Source organism: Odontesthes bonariensis, chromosome 6 (genome assembly GCF_027942865.1).
Source record: "Odontesthes bonariensis isolate fOdoBon6 chromosome 6, fOdoBon6.hap1, whole genome shotgun sequence".
In the NCBI taxonomy this organism is placed as follows: domain Eukaryota; kingdom Metazoa; phylum Chordata; class Actinopteri; order Atheriniformes; family Atherinopsidae; genus Odontesthes; species Odontesthes bonariensis.
In genome coordinates this window covers 36,024,205-36,037,257 of record NC_134511.1, presented here as the reverse complement: position 1 = coordinate 36,037,257, position 13,053 = coordinate 36,024,205, and the positions used below count along the sequence as shown (strand labels likewise).

Sequence of the window (13,053 nt, the reverse complement as noted above, 5' to 3'; positions counted from 1 at the left end):
TCTCACTAACTCAGCCTAATGATTTGAGTATTTCTTTTTTAAACATCATATCAAAATTACCGTTCTAAATATGTTAAATAGCTACTTCTCAATATTTATACTGGTGGATGTTGTGGACAATGCTTTGTACTACATCGCAGGGTTTGTAGTCCTCCAGATTCTGCAAAAGCTGTCCTGTGGTGTGTGCCATGCAAGCTTGGTCAGAGATGCTGTACCTTCATCATTTCATGATAGCTACCACTTTCTAGCCCTGAAAAACAACGGTGTACTAGTGATTCCATCATGTGGCACAGTGAAGGTGCTGAGAGCTGCAGAGTGGGTGATTCGCCAAGCTTCAGCAAAGCTGTAAAGACGGCGACAGTCACGTACATCATCCGGGAGGAGAACGGAGGATGTTTTTCAGCTTGGGGAACACATTGAGGAGACAAAGTTTGGCATCAACAACCATTATTCCAACTTGTTGTCATTGTTTGTGTCTGTGTTTCTGAAAATAAGGCTCCACCACATTGGCAAACTGACCTCTCTTGACCTGCATAAAAGGGAGCATGAGACAGAAGCTCTGCAAAACACTCCTCTTTCTGGGCTTTTTTGCTCATTTTGTTTTGCTTTAGGTTGATACCATTCAAAATATTAAAACTTGTGTATATACAACTACCTTCTTGTACAGTGTTTTTTATATTCTTTATATTTTATTATAGTATTTCTATTTTTCTAGACTAACTCAGAGAGATCCCTGAACAAGTAATGCATGTGTCTTGACTGCGGTTCATGCACAATTGGCAATTTAAAAAACATTGCACCTTGAACCTTGATGCTATGGTCATAACAAAGTTATGCTGTGAAGCCAAAAAGCAAAAATCAAAGATATTTTCTTACATTGTTTTGGCCTTGTGAAATACTTTATTACAGATTTGATAAAAATGTTACATAAAAATCATAACAGCTGTATAGTGTCTTATTCCTCTTCAATGATACAAAGCTTGTAGTACATGATTGGAAAATTCGTTAGGTCAACAGCTTGAATGATCGTCAAGCAGTGTGTATACATACGTACTCATTCATTCGTAGGGCACCATAGGCAATCGTCAAATAAATACACATACAAAACAAACATCCTCTACCTTACACTAGAAATATATATGTACACATACATATGTATATAACAAAGCTGGATTCTCATTCCATCCGTTCCAAAGTACAAAATTACGACAAGGCTCGAGCTGCCAAAACAGCGGCAGCTGACAACGGGCATCGGTGTCTTATAAATATAGCCTACTGACCAGTCTATCACACACTGTCATTCTGCTGTTAATGTACGGTACCTGTAGGTGGTGTTCTGGCCCTAGTGTGTGTCGCCCCCCCCCCCCCCCCCCCCCCCCCCTGCCAGAAAATGCGCGTGCCCTTGCTGTCATCCTGAGTGGCCACAGACAGGCTCTCTTCAGCTTTTCTGGAAGAACATGTAGTCCTGCCCTTTTCTGGCTAAAATGAAGAAGCATAATATTAAAATATATAAAAATACACACACACACAGGGATAAGTATTTCACCCCGCCCTGTTATTGATAATATTTCAATTTATGAATGCTAATCGCCTTATGATGATACACCTACTCTTATTAGGTGAACCTGTAAGCCCAAGATGGAGGGAATAACACCAACTCTCGGTCGGACAATCTGAGTGGGTGGGGATGAGACATGAGGTAAATACTTTTGTTAGGATGAAAGAATTACATGTGAATAATACAGGCATAATAAACGTCATTAATAAACCTGTGTAAAATCTGATGGTCAATGTTATAACAGTAATATTTGCATTATTTCAAAAGTAGCATTCTTGTGTTAGTTGTAATCTAAGCCTGTGTTATGGAATATATGATTTATGAAGTCTCCGTTGGCCTAATAGCCGTGTGAACAGAGGTGTTATGCCGAGAAGTGCATCCCATTCACGGAGCGCGCGTAAACTGTTTCAGGTGTGGATTATTACATTTATCCAAAAAAAATAATATTGAGCTGACAATGGTGTTTCATTCGTGCATCTTTTTTTCACATCTCTTCATGTAAATTAATAATACGTGTACACTTATGATAATTCGACAATTGTAGAGTTTAGAGTATTCCTATTCCTAACTATTTTTATATTATTGGACATATATTCAAAAGTAAGGGCCGTGACTAATACTTTTGTAGTCAACACGAAAGACGGTTGGATACATTTTCTATTAACAATCTCAACTCATTATAGCCCAGATGAAATGTTATAAAAATGAACCTGAAACTATGAAATTTGGTTATTTTAATTTTATATACAAATTTGGACTTGTTGAGATTTGCATCCGTTAATTCAATTAGGTAAACAAATTATGATGTAGTTATATCATATCATTCCATCACAGACTCTCCTTAAAGTACGACCAGCAGGGGGTGCACTTCTCGGCATAACACCGGCTATAAACATATCCTAGTTTAACGTTTGCTGGCTACGATTTCGCCGGCAGACACAAATACAGTACAATAATATTCTATTGACAAAATACAACCAATAATAATGTTGAATCCTACCTGTGAAAGGTAATCCCCCGACTCCTGTTCGCAACGTCTGTCTCAGCCTCATTAATGGCTGCTCCCTCAGTAATGGCCGCGGCCAGAAAGTCATGGCCGGTCGTGGCCGTGGCCGCGGCCTCGGCGTGCAAGCCCTTGCTGCACTAACCTCTGAATCTGTGACGGCAGAGTATGCAGCCAAGCTCTCTGTGACCCGTTCAACCCGGTCACAGGCATCAGAATCGGATATATTGTTTGACTCCACCTGGGCAGCTAAACTGTACAGCAAATATGCACACCGCCCCCTACCGTAGCCTACATGATGGGTAGCACGGTCAGCAGGCGTGACGTCACTCTCCTGCGCCGCTCAGATTGCTTTTTCGTTATCGAATTGTGGGCAGTATTTTGCATGCAGACCACGAAAACGAAAAAGCAATGTCCGCTTTGTTTTCTTTTTGATTATGGCATAGAATTTGCAGTCTTGAAGAAGAAAATTGAAATGCAATAGGATGATTGATTAGTAATTTTATTTATGAGTCAAATAATGCAGCCACATTCTTAAAATGAAAAAGCATTTCTGATAATGCATTTGAATTTTCAACTTTTACATTTCAAATTGAATTTTGGTATCTATTTGCTGAGGCATATTTTGAAAATTAAATTTCAAATGTCTTTGTCCTTTTCATTTGAATTAAGTGAAAGAATGAGCAGTCTTGAAGAAGAAAATTGAAATGCAAATAGGATGATTGATTAGTAATTTTATTTATGAGTCAAATAATGCAGCCACATTCTTAAAATGAAAAAGCATTTCTGATAATGCATTTGAATTTGAATTTTGATCACGATTTGCTTCCATACACGAAATAGATGGTAAAGTTCCTCATTTATCATCGGCCAAGCCGGCTAGTGAGTTTTTTTTAATACACGTCAAAAATAACTTTCGCCCGCATTTGGCGGGTTGGCGGGTGTTAATTTAGAGCCCTGGTGACATCGTAAAGCAGTGAAAGGATTTTTGTCCCCCATCACTGTCCCTTAATTAAATGTTTTCTACGGTTTAATAAGCAATAGAGTCACAATTTTAAATCAATAATTTACTAAGAGGCAGTATAAGTGATCAGTTTGCCGAAAACCGGCATTGACATCCTGTAAAACACTGACATCGTACTGACACCCAAAAGTGACATCCTGTAAAACACTGACATCGTAGTGACACCCAAGTGACACCCAGTGGCCTGCCACCGGAAGTGTCACTACTACATGCCACTGCCACAAATTGAGCTAGCTGTCTCTCCATTAGATTCAAGGATAACAAACTCGTGCATCACAGGGCCTCAGAAGGCTGTTGGTCAAATGTTCTGTAAATGGTTCAGACTAACATAGAATGCTTTAATATAAATCAGACGTCTTATGTTACGATAACTGGAAAATACTGTGTTCAAGTGTAAAGATGTGATCACACAAGCTTCTGCAATTAGAGGTTAATGTACTTTTCCTTCTCCCAAATCTGTGAGAATGGATCATTTTCTTCAATAAATTATTACCAAGGACAGAATTTTTATGTCATTTGTTTAATTTGGTTCTTTAAATCTATCTACAAGACTTGTCAAAATAAGGAAAAGTCCACAGAGTTCACAAACCCCTCAGCACTACCGCACAAATAATTTAGAGACAAGATCTTCCTGGATGAGTTTATTATTTAGACATCTACAATATGTGGTATTTGATATTTAAACAGTAGCAACGGTACAGATGTAATAAATGTCTCCCCATTTTTTGCATGTCGACTGGCATGTTAAAGCACCTTAACCTGATATTATTTAGATTATTAGTTGTACCTTTGAATTATTTGTTTCGGCCGGAGAGGGCTGCTGGGATAGGCTCCTGCCCCACCGCGGATTAGGCGGGTATAGCAAATGGATGGCTGGAGAAGGCTTTTAAAGTGTTCTTTTTTTTTTTTTAATTTTGGATCAGTTATGTTAAATGGCCCATTAAGCCATGATAGTTGGCCAAATTACACAGTAAAGAGTCACTAGAACTAAGTCCCCTTTATTGAATGCAGTCATTTTTAATTTAACCATTTACACCTGTGTTTTTCCTGCTATAAGAAGCCAAAATGTTTGCTGTGGAAGTTCTGGTCATCACATAAATAGTGAAGAAAAGTTGATAATTAGATCTGTTGCTCTGACTGCTGTGCATTCCCAAGCCATGTAGCTATGATGTATGCAATATGTACAACATTTGACCTTATTACAATTTGGTAAAACTTTTCAAAAGCTGTTGGAAATTCCTTCATGTATACATTGTGGAGGAGGGAAGTTTCTGTATGAAACCCCAATAGTTTTGCGTATGCCTTTTTCACTTTTTCAAAGTGAAGACTACATGGTAAAAATACAATCAAATTTTGTACACAGCTTTTATTCTTAACTCTTAAGAATGTTGCAATATCTTGCAAATGAGCAGTATAAAATAATTAACTTAGGTTATTTCTACCCTATCCAAAAAAACTTTGTGGTATGCCAGATCATTAGGTGAATTTAATCGAATTGTATCATAAGTTTCAGGACAACACATTCACCAGCTGAGCAGTAACAACTACTATCCTTTTTGTCACATTTAGATGACACCTAAAGTGAGTCAACTTTTAGTTTACACCTACTTCACAGTTTGTATGCACTCAAAACAGGGTTATCCAGAGATGTAGAGATACATTTGCCACCTCATACAGGGTCATACATAGGCCATACACTAAAAGTATTCCTGAAGTCCCAGGTGTCTTTAACGCTTTTTCATTTCTCAGGTGAACATGGTCATGTCATTATTGGGAATGTTCTGCCCCATGCTGTTTGACGTCATTAGCACCCTGGAGAACTACCACCCTCGTGTCGCCCTGCAGTGGCAACTGGGTCGAATATTTGCCCTCTTCTTGGGAAACCTCTACACCTTCATCATTGCACTGATGGATGAGATCAACCTGAAAGTGAGAACGCATGCATATAGATGTGCGAGACTGCAACATCACGCTATGATTAATGTGAATGTGTTTGCCTCAGAGAGAAGAGGAAAAAATTGTAAAGTATAATATAACCACGTGGGAAGCCAGTTTCTACAATGGTACAGTATCGGAAAACTACACTGCTCCACCCACCACTATCCACCCTGCTGATGTGCCCAGAGGGCCCTGCTGGGAGACCATGGTGGGGCAGGTCAGTGCACATGGGTGTATTTAAACTATTATGCAACTGTGTGATGCAATTGTTGTTACAGCTTGTGGATCCAAAAGAGGTCAATATTACATCGAAATAGAGCACCTTATTAGTAATTCATGAGAACAGATGTTGAAACAGAAAAGGAAAAACATTGTTTTTATTTAGAATCACATATTGTTTTACACATAGTACAGTATTATGAAGTTTCATATACTATTTGCTCATAGAAAACAAGTTTATTTCAGGTCCTGCCTTGTCCAAGGTGATGTAGATAAGTAAAGTATGAAATACAATATAGCCATATTACATTATCCATGAATGTTTCATCCTTTGCAGGAGTTTGTCCGGCTGATCATATCTGATACTATGACAACTTACATCACGCTGCTGATTGGTGATTTCCTGAGAGCTGTGCTTGTTCGTTTTCTTAATCATTGTTGGTGCTGGGACCTTGAGGCTGGATTTGTGAGTTGCCATTTTAATAACCTCCTAAACATACATTGAAAATGTGAATGTTTCCCTGAAGGTGATTTCCAGTGTTGGTTATTAAGAATAATGGCCTCAGTGCTACCATTTTATTTTTTGCGACACTTTTAAAAGCCATCCTATTCCGAGTTTGATGTCAGCGGAAACGTCCTGGGCCTTATCTTCAATCAAGGAATGATATGGTATGAATACAACATTAGTGCATATTTAAATCAGTAGGCTCTGGAAGCCTCTTTCCTTTTCTGTTTTTTAATGACAACCAGCAGAGCTGTTGTGTAATGGCAAACATGATAAGCAATGATAAACGGCACATAGTTTTGTCCAACCTTTCCCTCCAGGATGGGTGCTTTCTATGCCCCCTGCCTGCCTGCCCTAAACGTCCTGAGGCTCCATGTGTCCATGTACCTGCAGTGCTGGGCTGTGATGTGCTGTAATGTGCCTCAGGAAAGAGTCTTCAAAGCCTCAGGCTCCAACAACTTCTACATGGCCATGCTGCTGGTCATCCTCTTTCTGTCCACACTGCCTGCTATCTACACCATTGTCTCCATTCCCCCTTCGTTTGACTGCGGACCCTTCAGGTATTGATGTAAATTTAAGGGATCTAGTCTAAAGAATATATTTAGTTGTGTTTCCGTTGCAATTACCACCTTCTCTCCACAGTGGTAAGAACCGCATGTTTGATGTGATCCATGAGACATTGGAGTCTGATTTTCCTGCCTGGTTTGGTAAAGTGTTCAGCTATGCCTCTAACCCTGGGCTGGTGCTACCCTTCATATTGCTTATGGTGTGAGTCAACAGCAGACCATGTGGATATAACATATTTGTACCAAGATAGATATAATTCAGTATGTTATCCTACGTTATTTTTTAGTGGCAAAGATTAAGGAGCTAATCATACTTTATTTTATCTTTTAGACTGGCCATTTATTACCTGCATGCCACATCTAAAAGCTACAAAGAAGCTAATGTGGAATTGAAGAAAAAACTACAAACGGTAAACCAAAATTTTTCCTCTTGTATGCCATTGGTAGCTTTTTGTGGATTTTGAATGTATTTGAATGAATACAGTTTGCACACAGACATTTAATATGATTGAGTGATGTTTTTGTAAAAGTCCGAAAATTTTCAAGCATCGGTGTGACATGCACTTTGTCGCAACGTTTAATACTAACCTCTAAACTGCGTTAAAAAAATAATTTTAGCTTAGCAACTATAAGTGCTGGTGCACACATAGACCACCTGTGTCGGTGTGATCAGTCCAGCAGAGAGCAGCAGAGTAACAGTGTGCAGAAACTTGTTCATGTTTATCACCATATTTATCTAAAAGAGCAGAAGCTGAATAAAGAATGGATTGTACAGTTGTAACTCTGACTGAACTGAATATCATGTTTTTATTTTTCTAAAGCAAAATGAGGAAAACAAAAAGAAGAATAAACGTGCAGCACTTAAAGCACAAATGGATCTAGAGGAGGCCAGAAAAGCATCACAGGTGGCAGAATGCCACAAGAACAACAACGCCTCCTTCCAAAGTGAAGAGGGTGAGTCTTCAGAGCTCTAAAGTATAACAGCATAAAAACACATCATTACCAAAAAGAAAAATGAGAGAGGGAGAAAGAGGGGGGAATTACTACTGCAATTCACCTTTTCAAAACCTGAAAGTACGTATAAATGACCAGGATGTATTCAGTTAATTGGGGCCTTCTGATCCCTCAGTGATGAAAACTGAGTTCAAAGCTACATAAAAGGCTTTATATATTCTTTAAATCTCTTCTAAAATGCAAATTAATTCTATTCTTTACATCAGTTAAGGTTGAATTGATTCAATATTTCTGTTGATATTTCCCCAAATTGTTGTTTTCTTTTTATCAATCTATCCCTTGATAATTTTAACTTATTTCATACTTTGCCTGTATTTCTCCTTATTTGCTAACCTTGTCATTTTTAGTTGTTGGCGTTCAGGCTGTAATTGCTGTTTCAAAGTGATGCTACAGCAGTTTGTAATGCAGCAAATCAATAATATAATTTGCAGTGCCAGTTGTCTTTACGTTGAAAGCTCTGCATCCAGACATCTTTCTGAATGGTTTATTTTAATTACACACAGACAGTGTAAAGCTATTATTGTTCAGTTGATTTCACTCTATGTGTATAAAATCTAAATAAAAATTAAATAATAGAATGCAATGATTTAAAAGTCTCATAAATCATTATTTTATCCACAATAAAACACTGAAAACATATCAAATGTTGAAAATGAGACATCCCATCTCTCATCTTGTTGTGTAGCCAGGGGCGTATCTAGCCATTTTGGAGCCCTAGGCAAAATATAGACATGGGGCCCTCATTTTTTAAATACACACATAAAACAAATTACCATCCCAATACCCTTACTTTAAATTGAGATTAAAGAATCGCAATAAACCAATACTGCACTGCCACTAACAATGGTATCAACTCTCCACAGTAAAATCAGTTTCAGATTTCTCCAGCATTTGCCAAAATTATATGTTTATTATTCAGATCAAACGAGAGAGAGAGCACGAGAGAGAGAGAGAGATTAGAATTTCCATGACACAAATAAGTTACATGTGAAAATCAAATAATGTTTTCACTGCCAGAGATACAAAATGATCTTATGCTTAACAGAACTAAAATACAAAATGGACATGAGTAAAACCACCATTTACATTTACCAATGAAAGGACCAATGAAAAGATTTGGTGTGTGGACAGGAATAACAGTGGTTCAGTGTGTGTGTGTGAGTGGGTGGGTGAGTGAGTGAGTAACAGGAGAGAGAGAGAGAGAGAGAGAGAGAGAGAGAGAGAGAGAGAGAGAGAGAGAGAGAGAGAGAGAGAGAGAGAGAGAGAGAGAGAGAGAGAGAAAGAGAGAGAGAGAGAAAAGTGACGATCCTAGAGATTTATACATGGGGTGGCAGGCATATATTGTACGGTGGCAATTTTTTTTAGGAAGCCCATCTTACTTTGTACTTTATATGAACCCATATACAACAGTTTTTTCAACACCCAAGTGTGATAAATTCAATATTTGGTCTACATACATGAGCATTCCACTTTTTAGTACATTAAAACAGTGTTTCCCTTGGGATTATTATTGCAGCAGAAACGTTGCTCATCCCAAGCAGGCCTTCTGCTTATACATCGAAAATGTTGAACATTGTTAATTCAATCGAATCAATCTGAGGCACTTTGAAAGCAAAATCAAGCCATAGGAATGATTTAGAAATTTGAGGACTTCCCAGCACTTTACAAAATTCCAGCATTATCCTAGAAGTAAAGCCCTCCCTCAAAGGCCTGCCTGCCAAAGTATTTGTGAGTGTATGTGTACAGAATAACAACAATATATCAACATATTAAATTGGGGATTTTTTAAAAGGCTTAGACAGTCTGGATATAGATAGTTAGATACTGTAGCTGGCTAGTTAGATATAGGCCACCCTCTGCCATTTCGCAGGATGCACACTTTTGAGTGGTAACTTCAGGTGGCTGTCAAATCGAAGCCCTCCCACACCGAACGTTATTGGCAGAGTGGTGTATTACTCTATAGCTCTGGTTATTGGCTTATTTTGCTGACTAAACCAATCAGCGCGCCCTCTGACAAGCAGTCGCCCTGAACGCTCATTGAACAGAGCATCGCTTTGGACAGATACGCACAGGTTTCACACCTCTCCCCACACCCCTCTCTCTCGTGCCTGCGCAGTCGAAGCTTCATTTTTCACCGGGTCGCATACAGTTCCCTCTGCTTTGATGTGAAATCACGTTATTTCGCACATTGCTACGTCATCATATTCTGGACTAGTCCAATGCACAATGGATGGGGGCATGTCTGCTTGGACAATTATTATTTAGGCATTAGTTCGGTGTTATGCTGATATTTCTGTTTTTTTTTAATAGAAATATGTTTTTTTACTTTACATAAGTAACAAATTAACATTAGTTTTTTTGTGTATTTACTTTGGCTGGGGCGGTCAGATTTGGGGGCCCCTATGAAAGACAGATTTGGTTGGGGCCCTAGGCAAATGCCTAGGTTTGCCTAATGGGAGTTACGCCCCTGTGTGTAGCATCCCAACTACTTTTAACAACAGTCTGGGAACTGAGACCAGTGGATAGATTCTACTATGAAGCTTTGCTGTTGTAATAGATGCAGTTTTTGGTTTAACATGGTCCTACTCTGAAACCTGTATAAAACTTTCAGCATTGATTCACCTTTTCAGATGTGCAGGTGGACAGTTCCATGGGCACCAATGCACCCCCATAGCATTAGAATTACGGGCATTTGAACTCAGTGCTGATGACAAGCTATGGTCTACTTTCCAGAAGACTTTCAAATTTAGATAAATCTGACAACAGAACAGTTTACCACTTTGCTTCAGTCCATTTTAAAAGAGCTTTGAGCCAGATAACAGCGTTTCTGGATTATGTTCACACATGACTTCTTCTTTGCATGATCGAGTTGCAGTGGCTGTCACGATCTGCATCTTATGATTTTGTCACGTCTGTATTTTTTTCTCGCTATTTCCTCACCTTCCTCAGTCTCTCTTCTGTCTAGTCATCAGCTCCACTCCTTTCACCTGTCCTCACTTATCCTCAGATCAGTACTCAGTCACCCTCCACAGTATTTATTCCCCCGGTTTATCTTCAGCATTTGTCAGATCCTTCTGTCACGAGTATAGGCGGTGGCGAGGAGAGATGACACAAAATGCAGACTAAAAGCAAAACTGGATTTATTAAGAAGTCTGTTTAAGAATAAACAGACCTGACTGGACACGAAGAAATAAAAACTTGAACAGACTGACTAGACATGAGGTGTGACGGTGAGGATCTCACAAATGCTGAAGACAAACCGGGGGACTAAGTACTGTGGAGATTGACTGGTGACTGAGTATGTCTGAGGATAAGTGAAGGTACAGGTGAAAGGAGTGAAGCTGATGACTAGTCAGAAGAGAGATTGAGGAAGGTCATTAAATAGCAAGACAAAAACACAAGATGCAGATAGTGACAAGGGCAGTTATTTCTAGAAGTTTTGCTGAGCCCATGCAATGATTCCCATGACAAAATCGTGCCTGTTTTTATTACCGTGCTGCTTGAGAGCCCCAAGATCACGGCCATCCAATACTAATTTGCTGCCAAGTCCCTTGCACACAGACACGTCTCTGTGTCTCCATATTCTCTGAATCTTTTGATATTATGGACATATTATGGTCTTCCAGCTGTTTTTGCAGTACCAGTTACTTTTCCAATCTTCTGTTTGCACTGATCCAATGTTGAGATGTGTTGCTGCCATCCCATTAAAGATGAGGTAATAGCTTTCACGAAATGGTCAAATTCCTAGCTTCTTACCCTTTTTTGTTTTATTTTCTATGTTCAATTTTGATTTAAGTACTGGTTTATGAGATTTACTAATGGTTGTATTCTGTTCTCAGTTTGAATTTTACACAGCTTTCCAACTTTTTTGGAATTGGTGTTGAATCAGAAAAGGCATTGGATTCATATATAATGTAATGAGAACACGGTATCCCAAAACTGAAACGATACATGCTTATTTCTTTTCCTTCTACCTTTCTCTTTATAGATGATGAATTAAACAATGGAAGAAGTCAGAGGTTCTATCAAGGTAAGACTGGACGCAACCCTTCTCCCTCAGCTGGAGTCGGTGGGAGTCAACGCCAACTACCAGCCAGAGCTCCTGTGTCCAGGACATTTCACCATGGCAACCATGGGACAGCTGGACACCTGCCTGGTTTTGCTCAGAAAAGTGAACCCATGATGCATCATGTGCCGAGCCTGCAGAGACACTGAGAGAATGAAAACAGTCACAAGCAAACGCTTTACAAATGTTTAGCTGTGCAGCGGATGAAATCAGAACACTATCCTGAGGACAGTTAGTGCACACTTTCTCCCAAGTAGAAGTTGATTCTTATATTGTGTTATAAATTGTTATTTAAAGTGTTTCATATTATTAGAACCTTCTTTGTGTCCCAAATAAGTGTCAACAGCTGTATCATTTTCTTTAAACGTTTCAATAAAGGACTTCTACAGTGTATTTTAAAGCCCTTCATTATTGAATTTCTGATTTAGTTAATTTAACATCCTGCTCTACCATTTGGCAGAGCAATTTTTTTACTGACTATATTCTGTCTTATCAAAGATTAGTGGACATGAACCTAAATTAACCATCTCTAAAAATTAGTTTCGGTATGTAATGCCAAAAAAGTCAAAATCTCATACTTTTACCATAAAGTGTCACCCTAACCATTTATCAAAAATAGCATAGATTCTTAATTTCATTGGTCCAAGGAAATCAAAAAATGGCAAAAAAAAGAAGCTTTTTTTTCTTTTTTCTAAGTGCGGAGAGTAGCAAATTAGAATTTGAATAGTATGGAGATATTTCCTCCGCTTGATCAAATTTTTTCATTTCATCACAACTCCTAAGAAAAAACATATTCAATAACATGTTGAAGTAAACATGTTTTGAACAATAATTGATGTTTTAATTTATCAAGTCGGTTTATTTTTCAGTATTTGAAGATATATGAAATTAATATTATAATCATGTCTAAACATTTTAAATTGGAGTGGCATATCTATTTTCCTGTGGCCTCTTATGCTGAGCTCTCCTATCCCTAACTGTGTCCGGGCCAAAGTAGGCAATTAATTAGATATGGACACCATTTAACCTAACCTGCATGGCTTTAATGGATCAGTCATTCATCACAAGCTGGACTTAAACAGTCAGATTTGTGTTTCAGCGACTGCATTTACATACAGTATCTGAACCTCTGGTAATGTATATTTTGATTTGTAGATAGA

The 13,053-nt window shown here is 38.5% G+C and overlaps 1 protein-coding gene and 1 long non-coding RNA gene across 2 annotated transcripts in view; one reads left to right on the top strand and one right to left on the bottom strand.

Annotated features, from left to right (window-relative positions):
* Positions 1–12,042, top strand: part of tmc1 (transmembrane channel-like 1) — a 22,033-nt gene extending 9,991 nt beyond the window's left edge. Inside the window, exons 10-18 of the mRNA XM_075469164.1 lie at positions 5,335–5,514; positions 5,588–5,740; positions 6,080–6,208; positions 6,344–6,411; positions 6,568–6,807; positions 6,890–7,015; positions 7,145–7,223; positions 7,635–7,767; positions 11,816–12,042. Coding sequence (XP_075325279.1) covers positions 5,335–5,514; positions 5,588–5,740; positions 6,080–6,208; positions 6,344–6,411; positions 6,568–6,807; positions 6,890–7,015; positions 7,145–7,223; positions 7,635–7,767; positions 11,816–12,042 — 1,335 coding nt within the window. The remainder of the gene's footprint in view (positions 1–5,334; positions 5,515–5,587; positions 5,741–6,079; positions 6,209–6,343; positions 6,412–6,567; positions 6,808–6,889; positions 7,016–7,144; positions 7,224–7,634; positions 7,768–11,815) is intronic.
* On the bottom strand, positions 1,428–2,628 carry LOC142382995 (uncharacterized). The gene is made up of 3 exons (XR_012769983.1): positions 2,559–2,628; positions 1,611–1,673; positions 1,428–1,479 (listed from the first exon to the last, which is right to left on the bottom strand). It is a non-coding gene; the product is annotated as an uncharacterized LOC142382995 (long non-coding RNA).
* Positions 12,043–13,053: the final 1,011 nt, after the last annotated feature.